Source organism: Falco peregrinus, chromosome 3, assembly GCF_023634155.1.
Source record: "Falco peregrinus isolate bFalPer1 chromosome 3, bFalPer1.pri, whole genome shotgun sequence".
Lineage (NCBI taxonomy): Eukaryota > Metazoa > Chordata > Aves > Falconiformes > Falconidae > Falco > Falco peregrinus.
In genome coordinates this window covers 29,893,084-29,907,306 of record NC_073723.1, presented here as the reverse complement: position 1 = coordinate 29,907,306, position 14,223 = coordinate 29,893,084, and the positions used below count along the sequence as shown (strand labels likewise).

At 37.8% G+C, this 14,223-nt stretch overlaps 1 protein-coding gene across 10 annotated transcripts in view; it reads left to right on the top strand.

The window, feature by feature from the left end:
* Positions 1 to 14,223, top strand: part of VPS13B (vacuolar protein sorting 13 homolog B) — a 478,583-nt gene that overhangs the window by 83,748 nt on the left and 380,612 nt on the right. For 9 of the 10 annotated variants that reach the window (XR_008746679.1, XM_055800741.1, XM_055800742.1 and 6 more), the window contains 2 exons: positions 1,661 to 1,855; positions 3,487 to 3,611. Coding sequence is in view for 8 of the 10 variants with exons in the window: in XM_055800741.1 (XP_055656716.1) it covers positions 1,661 to 1,855; positions 3,487 to 3,611 (320 nt within the window). In the remaining 2 variants the exon portion in view is untranslated. Of the gene's footprint in view, positions 1 to 1,660; positions 1,856 to 3,486; positions 3,612 to 5,982; positions 6,052 to 11,702; positions 11,765 to 14,223 lie in introns of those variants that run through there. The other variant, XR_008746680.1, reaches the window with a different exon arrangement.

Here is a 14,223-nt window from a genome sequence, read left to right as displayed (position 1 = left end):
GTCCTTTGCCACACGTCCCCTCACAGTATACCTTTGCCAAGAGTCTGGCTCCCTCTTCTGTGTACCCTCCCAGCAGGCAGCTGTAGATAGATAGCAGTAGGATCTCCCTTTGGCCTTCGGCAGGCTGAATGACTCCAGTTGTCTCAGTCTTTCCTGAGAGAAGACAGCTCATGTGCTCCAACCCCCTAACCACTTTGCTAGCCCTCCAACAAACTCACTGTGGTATGTCCAGAATCTTGTCTGTCTTGTACTAGATAGAGTACTTATTTTTCATCATACCCATTAAAAGTATAGTTGGATGTGTAAATTTTTGGGGTTTTGGTGTTGGGGTTTTTTTTTGGTGTGGGTGTTTTGTTTTGGTTTGGTTTTTTTTTAATGACATTATCTTCTGTCGAGATGTCTGGTATGACTGAATATGTAATAATATATGACAGTGTAAAGGTTAGGTCAGCATGAGTTTAGTATGGTGATAGTGCTTTGGAGTGATAAAAATGTAAACACATATTTTAGAGAACAAAATATTTTCACTTGATATATTCTTGTAGTGGGTTGACCTTGGCCAGTTGCCAGATACTCGCCCAGCTGCTCTTTCACTCCCCCTCCTCATCAGGATAATGGTGGTGGGTGCTGGTGGGGGGGGGGGGAGTAGGATGGGTCAAGATGATAACGAGGGGGAGATCACTTACCAATTACCATTATGAGCAAAACAGACTGGACTTCAGGACAATTTATTTAATATATTGTTAATTAAAATAGATTTAGATAGTGAGCAGCAAAAACAGGAATCAAAATAACACCTTTCCCCCGCCCCCTCTTTTTCCCAGGCTCAACTTCATTCACTCCTTCATTCCCTGGTTATTCTACCTCCCACCCTGCAACTCAGAGGGATGGAGAATGGGGGGTTGCGGTCAGTCCATGACAGTTGATCTCTGCCACTCCCTCTTTGTCACCGTTTCCCTTGCTCCAGTGTGAGTCCTTTCCACAGACTGCTGTCCTTGAGGAAAAATCTGCTCCAGTGCGGGCTGTCCACAAGGCTGCAGTGTCCTTCAGGGCATATCCCTCTGCTCCAGTGTGGGATGCTCCACGGGCTGCAGCGTGAATATCTGCTTAGGTGTGGTCACCTCCAAGGGCTGCAGGGGAATCTCTGCTCTGGTGTCTGGAGCCCCACCTCCCCCACCTTCTTCTCTGACCCTGCTGTTTGTATTGCTGTTTCTTACTCCCTGTCACCTGAGTCCTTCAGCCTGTGTAGCATTTTTGCCCTTTCTTAAGCCTGTTTCCATAGAAGTGTGACTGGCTTGGCCGAGGGACTCAGCTGTGTCCTGTGATGAGGCTGCTGTAGCAGTGGCTGGAACCAACTGTGTTGGGGATGGGGCAGCCTCAGTCTCCCATCACAGAGGCCACCCCTGCTTGCCAGTACCTGGACATGGGTGCTCAAGGCAATTCTGGATAAAAAGTTTTATACGTGAACTTTAACCTTGAAGAAATTATTCTGAAAACATTTGAGGATTCGTACTACAATGACCATAAGACCATGGTATCTGGAGACAGCTTATTTTACATGTAGATTTGCTTGTATGTGTGTGGAGGTAAAAATATGTAGATACAGTAGCTAATACATCTGTAGTGTAATAATTGCATGTCTTTTCCACCTCTCTCCTAGAACTTAAGTGGACTGTTAAATGCTGCAAGCTTCCAGCCCCTGCGGCCTTTACCTTCCATCCGAATTTTGGTGGATAAGGTTAACTTGGAGTACTCAATGCCAATGTACGCCGAGCAACTGGTGCATGTGGTCAGCAACCTCAGCCAGCCATCTGACAACCTGCTTCATTACTGTTACTCACACTGCTATCTGAAGGTAAAAGAAGGCTTGAGATCTGTTTCTTACTGCAGTGTGCTGAGGAAAAGTGAATATGCCTAGGTAATCCCAAGTGTTAGCAGGTTTCTTGGGAGAAAGTTTTCAGCTTATCTAAAAGGACACAGAGTAAATGGAGTTCACAGGATGCTGTTGTTTGGGATTGGTGCTTCTGACCTGTAATATGAGCAGAGAACTTCACATGAGGAAACTACGCAGACTGAAGCCTCAAGGTCTTTGTGGCAAGATTGAGTTAAAATAATTTGGAAAGAAACCTTTCCCCTCTTAGGATAACACTCATAGAATATGTAGGTTGCAGTGAATTACAGTTAGAAAATTGATAGGATATTATGAGATAAAAGCATCACTTCTAGTGGTATTGATAGAGCAAAGCCATGATAGTGAGGGTGTGCGATAGGAAACTGTTGCCAAATATTTTCATTGTTTTTATTATAAGAGGAAAACCTCTGAATGTTCTCCGTTAAAGACCCGTTACGTGAAAGGAGTTCTTATTCTGAGGTTGGGGGAATTTTAAAAAGCTACTGAAAAATTACTTTGAGATTATTCAATTGCCATCTGCTGAGATTTTAGTAGAACGAAAAAGTGAAATTTCAAGAGGAGTTTTAAAATAGGCCTTCCAACCTTTTAGGATGGGCTTAGGCTGTTTGAAACCTTTTGGGTGCTACTAAAATGTGAATATTTGCTACTGGTACTGTTAGCTTTGCTAAATTTTCCAGTTATCCATTTGCTTCCATGCTGTTATCTCAATAGAGGTTTAAAACCACAAAATTGTTACTATCTGTGTAAAAAAAAAGTCTGTCCCAGAGTTGCATGGCAAGCTTTGAGTTTTCTGGATGACATGTTTACTTTCTTTCACGTTTGAAGTGATTGGGGTGGCAATATTGCAAGTTATCTGTATGCTCTTCAGTTTGAGGGGATTTTTTTTCTCTTCAAAAAGTTTTTTAGCAGCTGTTTGATCAATGTTTTGAAAATGTGGAATTCTGAGTCTTAAACATGGAATTTTGATACTTAAAAGGTTTATTGGCTTGCTCTAATATAGGCTGCAGTGTCCTGTTACATAAATGGTGATACAGCATGTTAAAAAAATTGACTCTGCAACCATTTGTTTTCCATTGAACGGGGGAAAAATTATAAAGAATAGTTGTGATGAACCTTTCTTTAGATGTTCGTATTAAAAAAAAAGCTTTGAAGGCAAGCTTATAATTTCCTAAAACACCACTTTCTTTTTTTATTAGGCCAGTGTTATTATAATTACAAAAAGTGATTTTATTTTTTTTATGAAAGGCAATGTGTAGTCTGCAAATTTAAAGGACATAGAATAATGTATTATAGTTGATAAATTATAATTCAGCACTTTTTTTTTAAATTCATCAGAACATAGTTAACACTTATTTTTGAACGAGGGAAATATTTTTATATTTATTCCTATTGGGACATTATTTTAGATAGCTTTTTCTAGTTATATTTGTGTTTTGGAGAAAAAGAATTATTTGAAAATAATATACTTTTTAATATTTATTGAGTATATTTAAAAATGTGTATATTATAAAAGTAACTTGGAAGCGATCTAATTAAGTGATAGTATACCCTTTGACCAACTTACTTTGTTTCAGATATTTGGTTTTCAAGCAGCACTGACTTCTTTGGACAATAAAGGATTGTACTGCATGCCTGTTTCAGTTATCCCCTCATTCAGTACTGCTGTTTATGGCAAGCAGATCAAGTTTCCTAAATATTGGTGAGCATTAATTACATTAATTAGTACCTTAATGTACTCAACTGCTTTTACATTTCTAATGAATGATTTCAAAATGTCAAGCGTCATATATATCCCTAAACTTCTGTGTCTCTTCTGTCATATTCTACTCTTAAGTCTGTTATCATGAATAGATTTCTTTGTAAGGATGGCTGTTATTAAACATTTCGGACCCTTGTTTGGTTGAGAGAGCAGGCTATGCAAGCCCTGTAGTAAATGGCTTTCTTCTAGACCTTGTAGAATTCTGTGAACCGATTTCCATTCTTCCTTGAGTGAATAGAAAATATGAAGTTACATACTGATGGCAAGCTTGTTGTATTTAACTGAACAGTTAGCTCCTTCTGTTTTAAATGGAACCAAATAAAAAACAACAAATGGGGGGGGGGGGGGAAGAAAAGCAAAACACCCCAACTCCACAAAAAGGTAGCCTCTGCTAGCCACTTTTCTTTTTTTCCTGTTACTCATTACAGTAGGAGGTGTTTTTAATGTTGGGACCAGGTATTAAACTATTTATAGTTGTTCAGATTCAGATTTTAAATGCAAACACTTTTGTTCTGAAAACAATTTTGTACTTTATTATAAAATGAGCTCTACAAATTTTATTTTTAGTGACTTCAATGCCGTGGAAATTCAGTATTTAAACTTAGCTCTGCTGTTGAAACTTGTAAAGTAAATATCAGTGTGTAATTTATTAATAAATTGTATTTATAAAAACGATTTTCAAGAAAATGGGTTTTGGCAATACTTTGGGCAGGACATTAATTTTCCTTATTTGAGCAGTAGCTGTCTGCAATACTACTGTATGACTAAATCCATGCGAAGAATCTCAGATAAAATGGCAAGATAACAGGAAAACAGGTTAATGTGTTAAAATACTTTGACTTCAAACATTGTGTTGTATAGCTAATTTGTAAAATTCATTTGCTTGTGAAAGTTTAATGGTTTATAGATAAAAAAGACTACATCTAGGATTGTTCTTAGTGCTACATACAGAATATGCTAGTGTGTTTTTTCTCACAAGCTGTGATACCATGTTAAGTGTTAAGAGGTTTTTAACATAAATAGCACACCACCAGGTGGTAGCAGCCTAATTGACTTTCTCATATTTTCCATCAATAGTTCAGAAAAGTACCTACCACTTCAAATGAATTGCTGGTCTGCTGCAGCATTTTGCAAAAAAATAATAAATGTTACCATGATAACCCATAATCACCACTAATCAGTGTACTTCAGTACTCTGGTAGGATTGACAGCCTTTCCTGACATGACCTCACATTTAACGCTAAGCTCTTGTTAGTGATCCTTGTTAGCAAACTCTAGAATTAGTGTTTAATGGTAACCTTAAATCTATTTACTAGCATTATAAAATGCCATGTTAGTATTGCACAATAAAATAAAATTTAGAGATGAAAAATAGTTAAAAATCTGTCTGGGAAATTCATGGTTTTCAAGCAGTAGTGCTTTCTCATGAGTGTACTGGTACTCTTCTGTGTATGCTTGTGCTTGCTGTGCTCATTCTCTTGCTTGCTTATGCTTGGTCTCTCATGCCTTTTCAGAAGCACTGTTGCATGCTTGCCATCATGCTTTAGCTCATGTGTGCGTGGTCTTGCGCTCACATTCTGTCTCTCGTGTACTGTGCTTCTCTGATGCTTTCAGTTTTGCTCACTTTCTCTCCTTTCTCTTTTTTGAAAATACATTGTATTATGATACCTGCGCAGCTGGAAAATAGAGTATGGTAGACTAATAATATAGAAAAATAAAATGAGCAGTAGTTTTGGGGAGTGGAGGCAGGGGAATGGTCCTGCCTTAAAATAGCAAGTCATCTATCAGCATTTGTTAATAGATCTTATAAGGCCAACAGTTATTGTGGTCTAGTATATTACACAATACTTTTAATACTTTTCTCCCTTATTTCTGTGATATGGTATCTTTCTAAAGCTTATTTATTTATTAACAGTGTGAAATAATTATATAAAACTAACTTATTCCAACAATTTATCTAAACTAAGCAACACCAATTTGCGGGTAATAAAGTAGAAAAACAAATGAGTACAGCAGCAGCCTGGTTAAATGAAGTGTAGTTTGAAGTGAATAAAACTCCAGATGAAACGCATCAAATAGCACTTGAACTAAATCGAAATCAGCATGAGGACTGAGGGCTTCATTGAAGTCATGCAGTGAGTGAGAATTAGTCTGGTAGGATAACCTGGTAATGTCATTAAACTTAATTTCAGTCTTCCCCCCCCCCCTCAAATTATACCACCTGCTTTATTTGGATTTTTAGATTTCGCATTCCATGGTTTCTTAAAGTACACACATCTGATGCTACATGTGTTCTTCTGTTTCTTCACAGAAAATATATACTACAGACCATACCATTTAAAAACAAAGACATTTTATGAACTGTTATGGAATCCCTCAGGTAGTATGTTTTGAGTTAGCAGTGAAAATCTCAACTTTATTTCTGACATAAATCAGTAGAATAGCTTTCTTTTCTAGTTTCAATATAATAATCTCAAAATGTATACGATGTATAAAATACTGCAGTAATTATTTAAACTATTTTTTAAAACTAGCTGATAAAACTTGGTAGCATGTTCTAACAGATAAAATTTCAGCAATATCAGCCCAGTAAATAACCATAAATGTTACAAAAGTGTTGTTTTGTTTCCCTACTAGATTGATGTCTGTTTTAATTTCAGTTAATACACTTTCTTCTCAAAAGAAATATGTTCAAGCTCACTAGTTAACTTAGTCTTGGACATCTTTTAAATTGTATAGCTAATCTATTTTTATATGAAAGTAAAAACATCTGGTCTTCTGTTTTTGTCAAGCATAACAAGATGCAAAATACAATGTTAATGTCAATATTTTACAACTGCTTTACATAGTGTTGCATGCCAGATTGTAAAGCAGCTTTCAAAGCTTTCAGGAGGATGTCTAAAAACAACTGAGAATTAGCAGAATATGGTTAAAAGCCCAGAATGAATGACAAGAATGTTTATTGCTAAACAGAAATCTTGAGAGGAATTAGCTGATTTTTTTCCCGTTTTTTTTTCTTTTTGGCTACAATATCTGTGACAACAGATGAGGTAATCTAGTGTAAGACACTTCAGTGTTACAACCATCAATCACTTATAAAATATCACTTTATTTTACTTCTGAAGAATATTAAAGTAACTTTAAAAAGATAAATACTGAATACCCTTCCTTTATTTTTCCGGTATATGGATTGATAGTGAAGGGTGTCGTCTACATATTTCGAGCTAGATATTCATCCAGTTATGTGTTTTATTTTATTGCTTTTCTTCGTTTCTTGACCAATGTTCTTTAAATTCCCTTCCTTTGACAAGTGTTCCAGTCTCTCATTTTTCTTTATCAGATCTGTGGGAAGGTTCTCACTGTCTCCACCTGTGACAGCTTTTGAGACTCTAAACACTGGTGGAATAAGGCTATAAATGAGGATGACATGAGCTATCCCTGCATCCTTTCTGTTAAGCTTCTTGGTCCAGTAGTCTGCTTTCAAGGAGTCTGTTTCCTTGATAATGAGTCTCCTCTTTCTCATTTTGAAACCAGAACGATAGCTGCTGGTTTGCTGTCTGCAAGGAAGCACCAGTATGGCCTTGACTGGTAGCTGGTTGTGTTAAATTTGAGGGTATGAATGAACCTTTTATGAATGAGTTGAGGACCTGCTGGGTAAGTTAGTATATAGGCTTTCATGGCCTGTACTTTAATTATTAAAAGTACAGAGAAGTTAATAGATTGTTCTTGAGTTGTTGTTCTGTCAGAACAAAAATCTGGAATAGAAACTTGCAAGTAGATGTAGATAGTTACTGGTAAATAAACCAACAAAAAAATCTTTGAGACTAAATGGTTATAATTTTTGTAAAGGTTCTTTCTTTTGAGCTTTTCTCTGCAGGTACCGTGTTGGGCAATAAATTTCAGCTTAAACATAGGCAATGTGCAAATCTTAGTCAAGCAGTTTGAGGAAGAATTCTTGACAAAATGATATTTGATTTGTGTTGGCACGGTGTCTCCTTCCTTCAGTGTTTTTGTTGAAGAGCTAATCATTATTGACAAAAGCTGACAAAAGGATAAAATTTTCTCTGCTTTTAAAGTCAGTCACATCTGTCATGCTGGGCACCTCAGCTTCTCAGAGATATGATGTCACTTGTTTCACTTTTGAATGCTGTGGATTACAGTCCTGACATAGCTAAAATGTGTGCCTTTACAGTACTCAAACATCACTGTAGAAATCTAGATACAGGGATCCTCACATGGAATATATATATTTTCTGTTGGCTTTGTTTTTATGAACCCTTAAGGACATTAATATAGCTGGTTTTAGTATTTCAACACAGATTTAACTGTAAAGGTAATTATTTACTATGTCTCTAGAATCTGTTACATTTACGTTACATTGGCACGATAGGTCATAACCTCCTGTTGGCTAGCTGTTATACAATAATATTGAGAAACATACTTTGCCATCAACTTGAACATTAGCATTTTGAGTTTTTTTTACCTGACTTCCTAGCTCTTATTTTGACTTTGTCACTGTGAAGTTGCCAAATGGTTGCTTTGTACACATAATTTAGTTTAAGTTTTTAAAAATTTCTAACTTGAATATTAAACATTACAAAAACTAAGGGTTCTAATGACCTTGTGTTATTGCTGTTTAGGTTTGTGTAATTTTTGTTACTGTAGAGGTGTTTGTATTTTTATACAGCTTTACTTCCATTTTGTTCTGTCATATGTCCCCTTTTACCAGGTAGACATCCTTCTGTTAAACAATCCATGTAGTGGTGTGCCATGTGACTGTATTCATATTGATAGTTAATTGTTTGACTTTGTGCGTGATGCAGTAGGCTTATGATAAGCTCCTATATGACTCAAGATATGCACCTTGTCATGTCTGCTTTATGGGTCATCTTGAAAATCCTGTGTATGTTTAATGGTATCACAATGAATTGACCAAAGTGAGAACAATTTACGTTGATCCACAAGCAGTGTGGTAGACGAAGATCTGGCTTCTTGTATGGTAAGAAGCTCTTTAGCAAGGAAATAGGCTCCTGCTGACATGATTTTTACCAACAAGGTACTACTGTGATGACAGTGGGAGATTTTAGGATTTGCTGCTCACTGAAGAGAGGATTAAAAGTGTATAATGGGGGATCAGATGAATTACTTGTCTTTTGTTGTTACTTTTTTGATTGAAACATCTTTGCAGGGCTCATCCAGTGGAGTAATGCTGCTTAGAACTAGAAATCACAGTAGATTTGTGAGAGTCATGAGATGTAGCTGTCAAGCAGTTCAGCGCAGTTGTGCTAGTAAGAGGCAAGTGGACCCTGCTGGCAGGAAGCAGAGCCCAGATATCCACCAACTGCGAACATTAGATCATTAGATCATAAATCTAGGAAGTTTTCCAATAAACTGACACTTACACCTTGATTTTGGCAGCCTGTTTTATTGACTAGTCACAGTAAATCAAGAGTTATGTCAGTTTAGATTGGGTGTGGATTGTGTTTCACATGGGCAGTTGAGGGGCATGCTTGTTTCCTGGGTCAGAAGCAGAAACAGGTTGAAAACACAGGAAACTCATTTTGTGGCATTCAGTTGTGACTATTAGTTATGTCAGTAATTAGATATAACTGCCAGATGAAAATTCAGAATATCCTTCAAAACAGAAAAGATCTGAGAGTGCATGCCTGAACAGATGCCCAGGAGAGTTTCAGCCACATCAGCACCATTTGAGTCAGAGCTAGCACATGTAAAAAACTGTTCAAACTATTGAGAGATGCCAATGACATGGGGTGTGCAAAAGCAGACAGAAACAGTCATTCTCTTGGGTTCTGCAAAGGTGGTTGTGTAGAATTGCCTCAGATGTGAATAATCAATCAGTCTAGGGAGTTTGCTGGATTGCTTCAGCATTGTGCACTTCTCTGCCATAGCCTAGAAAATACATCAAAGGACATAATACTAAATCAGATTTGTTGTTTTTCTTAATTTATTGGTAGCTGGTTTTGGTACAGCTTTGTGAGCAGTGGATTTGACACTTTCAGAAGTTTGGTTTACTGTGCATCTTTGTATTTGAGGAGTAGGTATGTCAATATATCAGAGCAAATTGTGAACAGTAATACAGGGTGGTTTAACAATTTTAACAGGAGAATGATGTTTCATTGATAATAACATGGTATAACTTACCTTTCATTATAAAAGTTAAAGTAGGCTATGCTTGTGTATAAGGATGAAGATGCTTTAGAAAGTGTTCTACACAGTTCCTTATCTGCAATGATATTAACATATCAAGTTGCAACACAAACATTTTGGGGCGCTTCTTAAATATACCCTTCTGGAAGGAGCTGTTGTCAGTCACCAATAACAATCCTCTGTCCAAGAGGGGTTTTGCATTTTGAGTACATGACTTGCAGCTTGATTGGTGTGACTACAAATTAGCTTCAGTTGGAAACCTCTAGTTTAATTTTTTTTAATCAGGTCCAGATCTAATGTTACTGCTTCTCAGCAGATGTGGCAGTCAGCATTCAGCAGATCTGTTAAAAGTGCACTTTTAATCAATGTAAATTGGAAGCAGTTGTATTTTTTGTAGTATTGTCATGAGGAGGAAATTCAGCAGAGTTGACAGTGAAGGGTGGTCATCTGTAATGTTTCCAGTGTAGTTATTTAGACTAATGAATTGTCAAGGCTCTTCAGTGAAATTAAGCCTATTAACTAATATCTGTCCAGGGAAAGTGATTGCACGTGGTGAATACTTTTTCCTGGTTGTTTTAACTGTTGCCATCAGTATTTGCTGTCATTTGTACTAGAAAACAAGCAAAGGGTATTTATTTTAAAATGTGTAGGACTTTCAGGGTTAAAGCTACATTTTGCTTTATTTGAGACTGGTGGAAATGTATGAAAAACATACTGTCTAAAGCTGAAGTGCTGTTAGGCAACATAAATACTAAAGAAAATTTGAATCCCTAATATATATCCCTTTTGTATTGAATGTATTTGGAAATTGTCTCTCTTACTTAGTGTTACCACTGTCTGTAGAAAATACCTGGTTAGGGTTTCAGCTGCTAATCCTCAGTTAGGAGGCTTTACCCGTGTAAACCCTGGGCCAGAAAGATCGACTGGTGGCCATTCTTCACAGAGAGGGTTTGTCCTTTATTTCTCCTGCATTTTACCTGCACTGATGCCTTTTTTTTTTTTTTTTTTGGCCCTTTTAAATGTATCTGTGAATCACACAGAGAAATATGGGTTCTGAGCTGGCATCCATCTATCCTACTAAACAAAACATTCAAGAAATCAGTCTGTGGCCTTGAGACCTGGTTGCCTCTTGTGGCTCACATGCCTACCTGTAGCTTTTGTAACTTTCCACTCCCCCAAAGGGGGTTAGGAATTAAGGCTAAGAAGCTTGTGGGAAGAGTCCAGACTGGGGACAGCTTCTGGCATGCTTGGTCCATCCCTTCAGCATTGTTTGAGAAAGTGCCAGCTGCCATGACCTGAGACTGGCAGGGAGCAAGCCAACAGGTAAACAGTATGCACAGCCCAGTCTGTTACTGGAGCCGACACTTGGCCTTCCTTAGGTGGCAAATAAGCAAGTAACTTGCTTGCAACTTGCACCCTGAAACTGAAGGGCACCTGTTTGTGGCATCTCCATTCAGTCCAATATTTTAGTTCAGATACTTCTTTTTTCTGATGCAGACGAGCACCTTCTTACCTCTCTGACCTTTGTGGTCTAGATATAAAAAAAATCCCAGAATTTCAAACAACCTTTTTTTCTCTTGCTGTAAGTGCATTGTCTTCCACCAGAAGATTTTATCTATTCATGAAACAAAACAAGTAGTATGCTAAAGTATTTTCTAGAAGAAATTCACAGAAAACCTCAGCCTAACCAACTTACCTTTCTGGACAAAGTTTCTCATTCAGATAAGCTGTTAGTGTTTACTTGAAGTTGGGGTTGTGTTTGGCTCTTGCATCTCAGCAGGGAGTTTGACACTGTGTTAGTTCCTGAGAAGATCTTTGGACTTTCCAGAGAGGAAACAAAATGGGATTTTGTGCTTCTTTCAGTGAGTTGTGGACCATCTTCTAACAACTTTGCAGCTGTTAATAATTGCCAGGAAAAAGAACGTTTAGGCAAGTTTATCTACATTTGGTCACTTTTTTTCCTGTTTCACACAATTTTCATGGGAGTACTTAGAGGTGAGTTAAGACAATGTATTCAAAAAAGGTATATGTGAGAAATTTGCAAAGAGGGCAGTAAAGAGGGTGGTGCGCTTTAGTGTGTGTATGAGTTAGATATGAGTATTTTCTTTCTGTTTCCATTATCATCGTTTCATTCCGACAACGATCTTCCTTTTAATGCTCTAAATATAATTTTATTTTTCCTGACCCCTACTTTAAGTTTCCAAGCACTTCGAAAGAAGTTAGTCATACAGCTTCTTCTCCTCACACGTGCCTTGAGTTTCTTCTGTTCTTAGATTCTTCCCATTTTCCAAGCATTTTTTTGGGAATACTCTAAAAATACTTCTTTTCATTTGCTTTTTTGTTTCTTGTTTTCTTGGTGTCTCTTCTCCATCCTTCTGCCATAATCTCAAATCTATTAATTCCACTGTATTGGTTTTTTTTCTTCCTTTTTCCTCTTGCCATTTGAAACCTGAGAGAGATAATTCTGTGGGCATTTTTAGTGCCGCTTTCCTTCTTAATGACACTGTCAGCTTTTGTCACTTTGTCTTCTGTTTCTACAAGGGTTGGGAGAGTACTCTGCAAGTTACTTAGCTTATTGTGAGATGGCAAAGTCTGTGGATCTGCCCTTGTGACTGTTCCTGCTGGAAGCAGTTCCTCTTCCTTGCTCCCAGAAAGAAGCTCCTGTCTCCTATCTCGGTTAGGCTTTACAAGCCACTGTTCCTAACTTTCAATGCTGGCTAATATCCTTGCTTTAGGCAATATCTTTAGAGGAGAAAAGAACAGAGCCTCTGTTCACCTGCATTCTTGAGTCCCTTGCTTCTGTGCTGTTTGGAGAAGGGTCAGACTTCTGGGGATAGCGACTTCTCTTCTGCATAAAATACAGCTCTAAACTCAAGTTTTTTTCTCCTACAGGATAGGGTCACATCTGGTCAGCTGTGCTGTAGATAAGGTTCTCACCATAGACAGAGCTTATGATCTGGGCTGTTTTCTCATAAATGTGTGTGTAATTTTTGAACATGTTTGATAATTTCTGAGGTGTTTTAAGAAATAACAAAGAGGAAAGTCATTGCAAATTTGGGTAGGAAAAGAGTTTGGTATTTGAAATAGAATGGAATAGACCATGAAATGAAATATCTGCAGATTTTGAAATGAATTTATTACAAGATAACTGATTTGTATTTAAGATGCTAAATTTTGCAGCTCTGCTGGGAATAAGAAAGGTAACTTGGCAGTAACTTTAAAACCTTACTCATTTTGTTATTAAAGGTTATATTAGATAGAAATCTATATAAAAAAATATCCTTATTTGTGCTCCTAGTAATTCAATAGAATTCTTTTCTATAAATCAAATCCTATATCCTACAAAAATATCTTGTATTAGCTGCTGAATTGACTGTGTCAGTTTCCCTCAGACTGACAGGACAGTTTCTGAGAGCTGCTGCTTGTAATTCTGACAGCTTGAAAAGGTGATGGAAGTAGTTGCTGTTCTCAGGGCTGCTGTAGTCATGACTCTTGCTCCCTGGTAACACCAGGTTAAGCATGGATCTCCCTTGCCAAGTGGAAGCAACCTTTGTGTCCTATCCAGGTTTGCGGCATCATGTTCAGTAGATGACTGCGTTTGTCAGTGTAGCCTCTCTTCACTGAGCACCAGCCTGTTTCTGAGCCCTCCTGGCTCCCTGTTTTACCTGCTAATGGCAACCAAATGGCTCGGGTGTGGCAGATTTAGAGGATTGATTTAATGGCTGTTGCTGCGCTTTCTGGAGCGTGTGAAGGGGGAAGGAGGGAGAAGATGAGGTTGCTTCTCTGGAGAGTGAAGCAGGCTGTCCTGTGGGAAGGCAGTTCTCCAAACACCGTTCCACCCCTGTGGCTAGGAGATTGGATTACACTGGTATGCAAAGCAATGATACTGGATTTAAAAAAGCTACAAAATAATGTAACCACTTGTATTGTTTTAATAAAATAAACGCAGATCTCTGCTCTTCAGAAGCTTATGGCCGCTGACAACCTTTACATGGTTAACTCTGTGGTTTTGGTGGTCTTGCTCATCTGCAGCTGTTCCAGTTACAGCATCTCCAAGTTCCAGCTGGTTCCTCATCACACACACACCTCCATCCCTCCCCACTCCCAGGAAACTATCTTTTACCAGGAGGTAAATGATAATGATCTAATTCATTTGACATTGCTGCTTTCCAAAGCAGGAGCTAGTTCTCCTGAAAAGATGTAAGGCACAACTCAAATAGTAGATGGAAAAGTGCTCTGCTTCTGGTACTATCCCTCTGTTCTACCTTCATCGAGCTAGTGGTTCTGTTTAGAAAGTCCTTGCTTCCTCCCCGACTCCTTTCTGGGTTCTTATTTTTGGTGGTGATGGTTTGTTTTTTTAGTACGTTTTGACCTTTAGTCACTG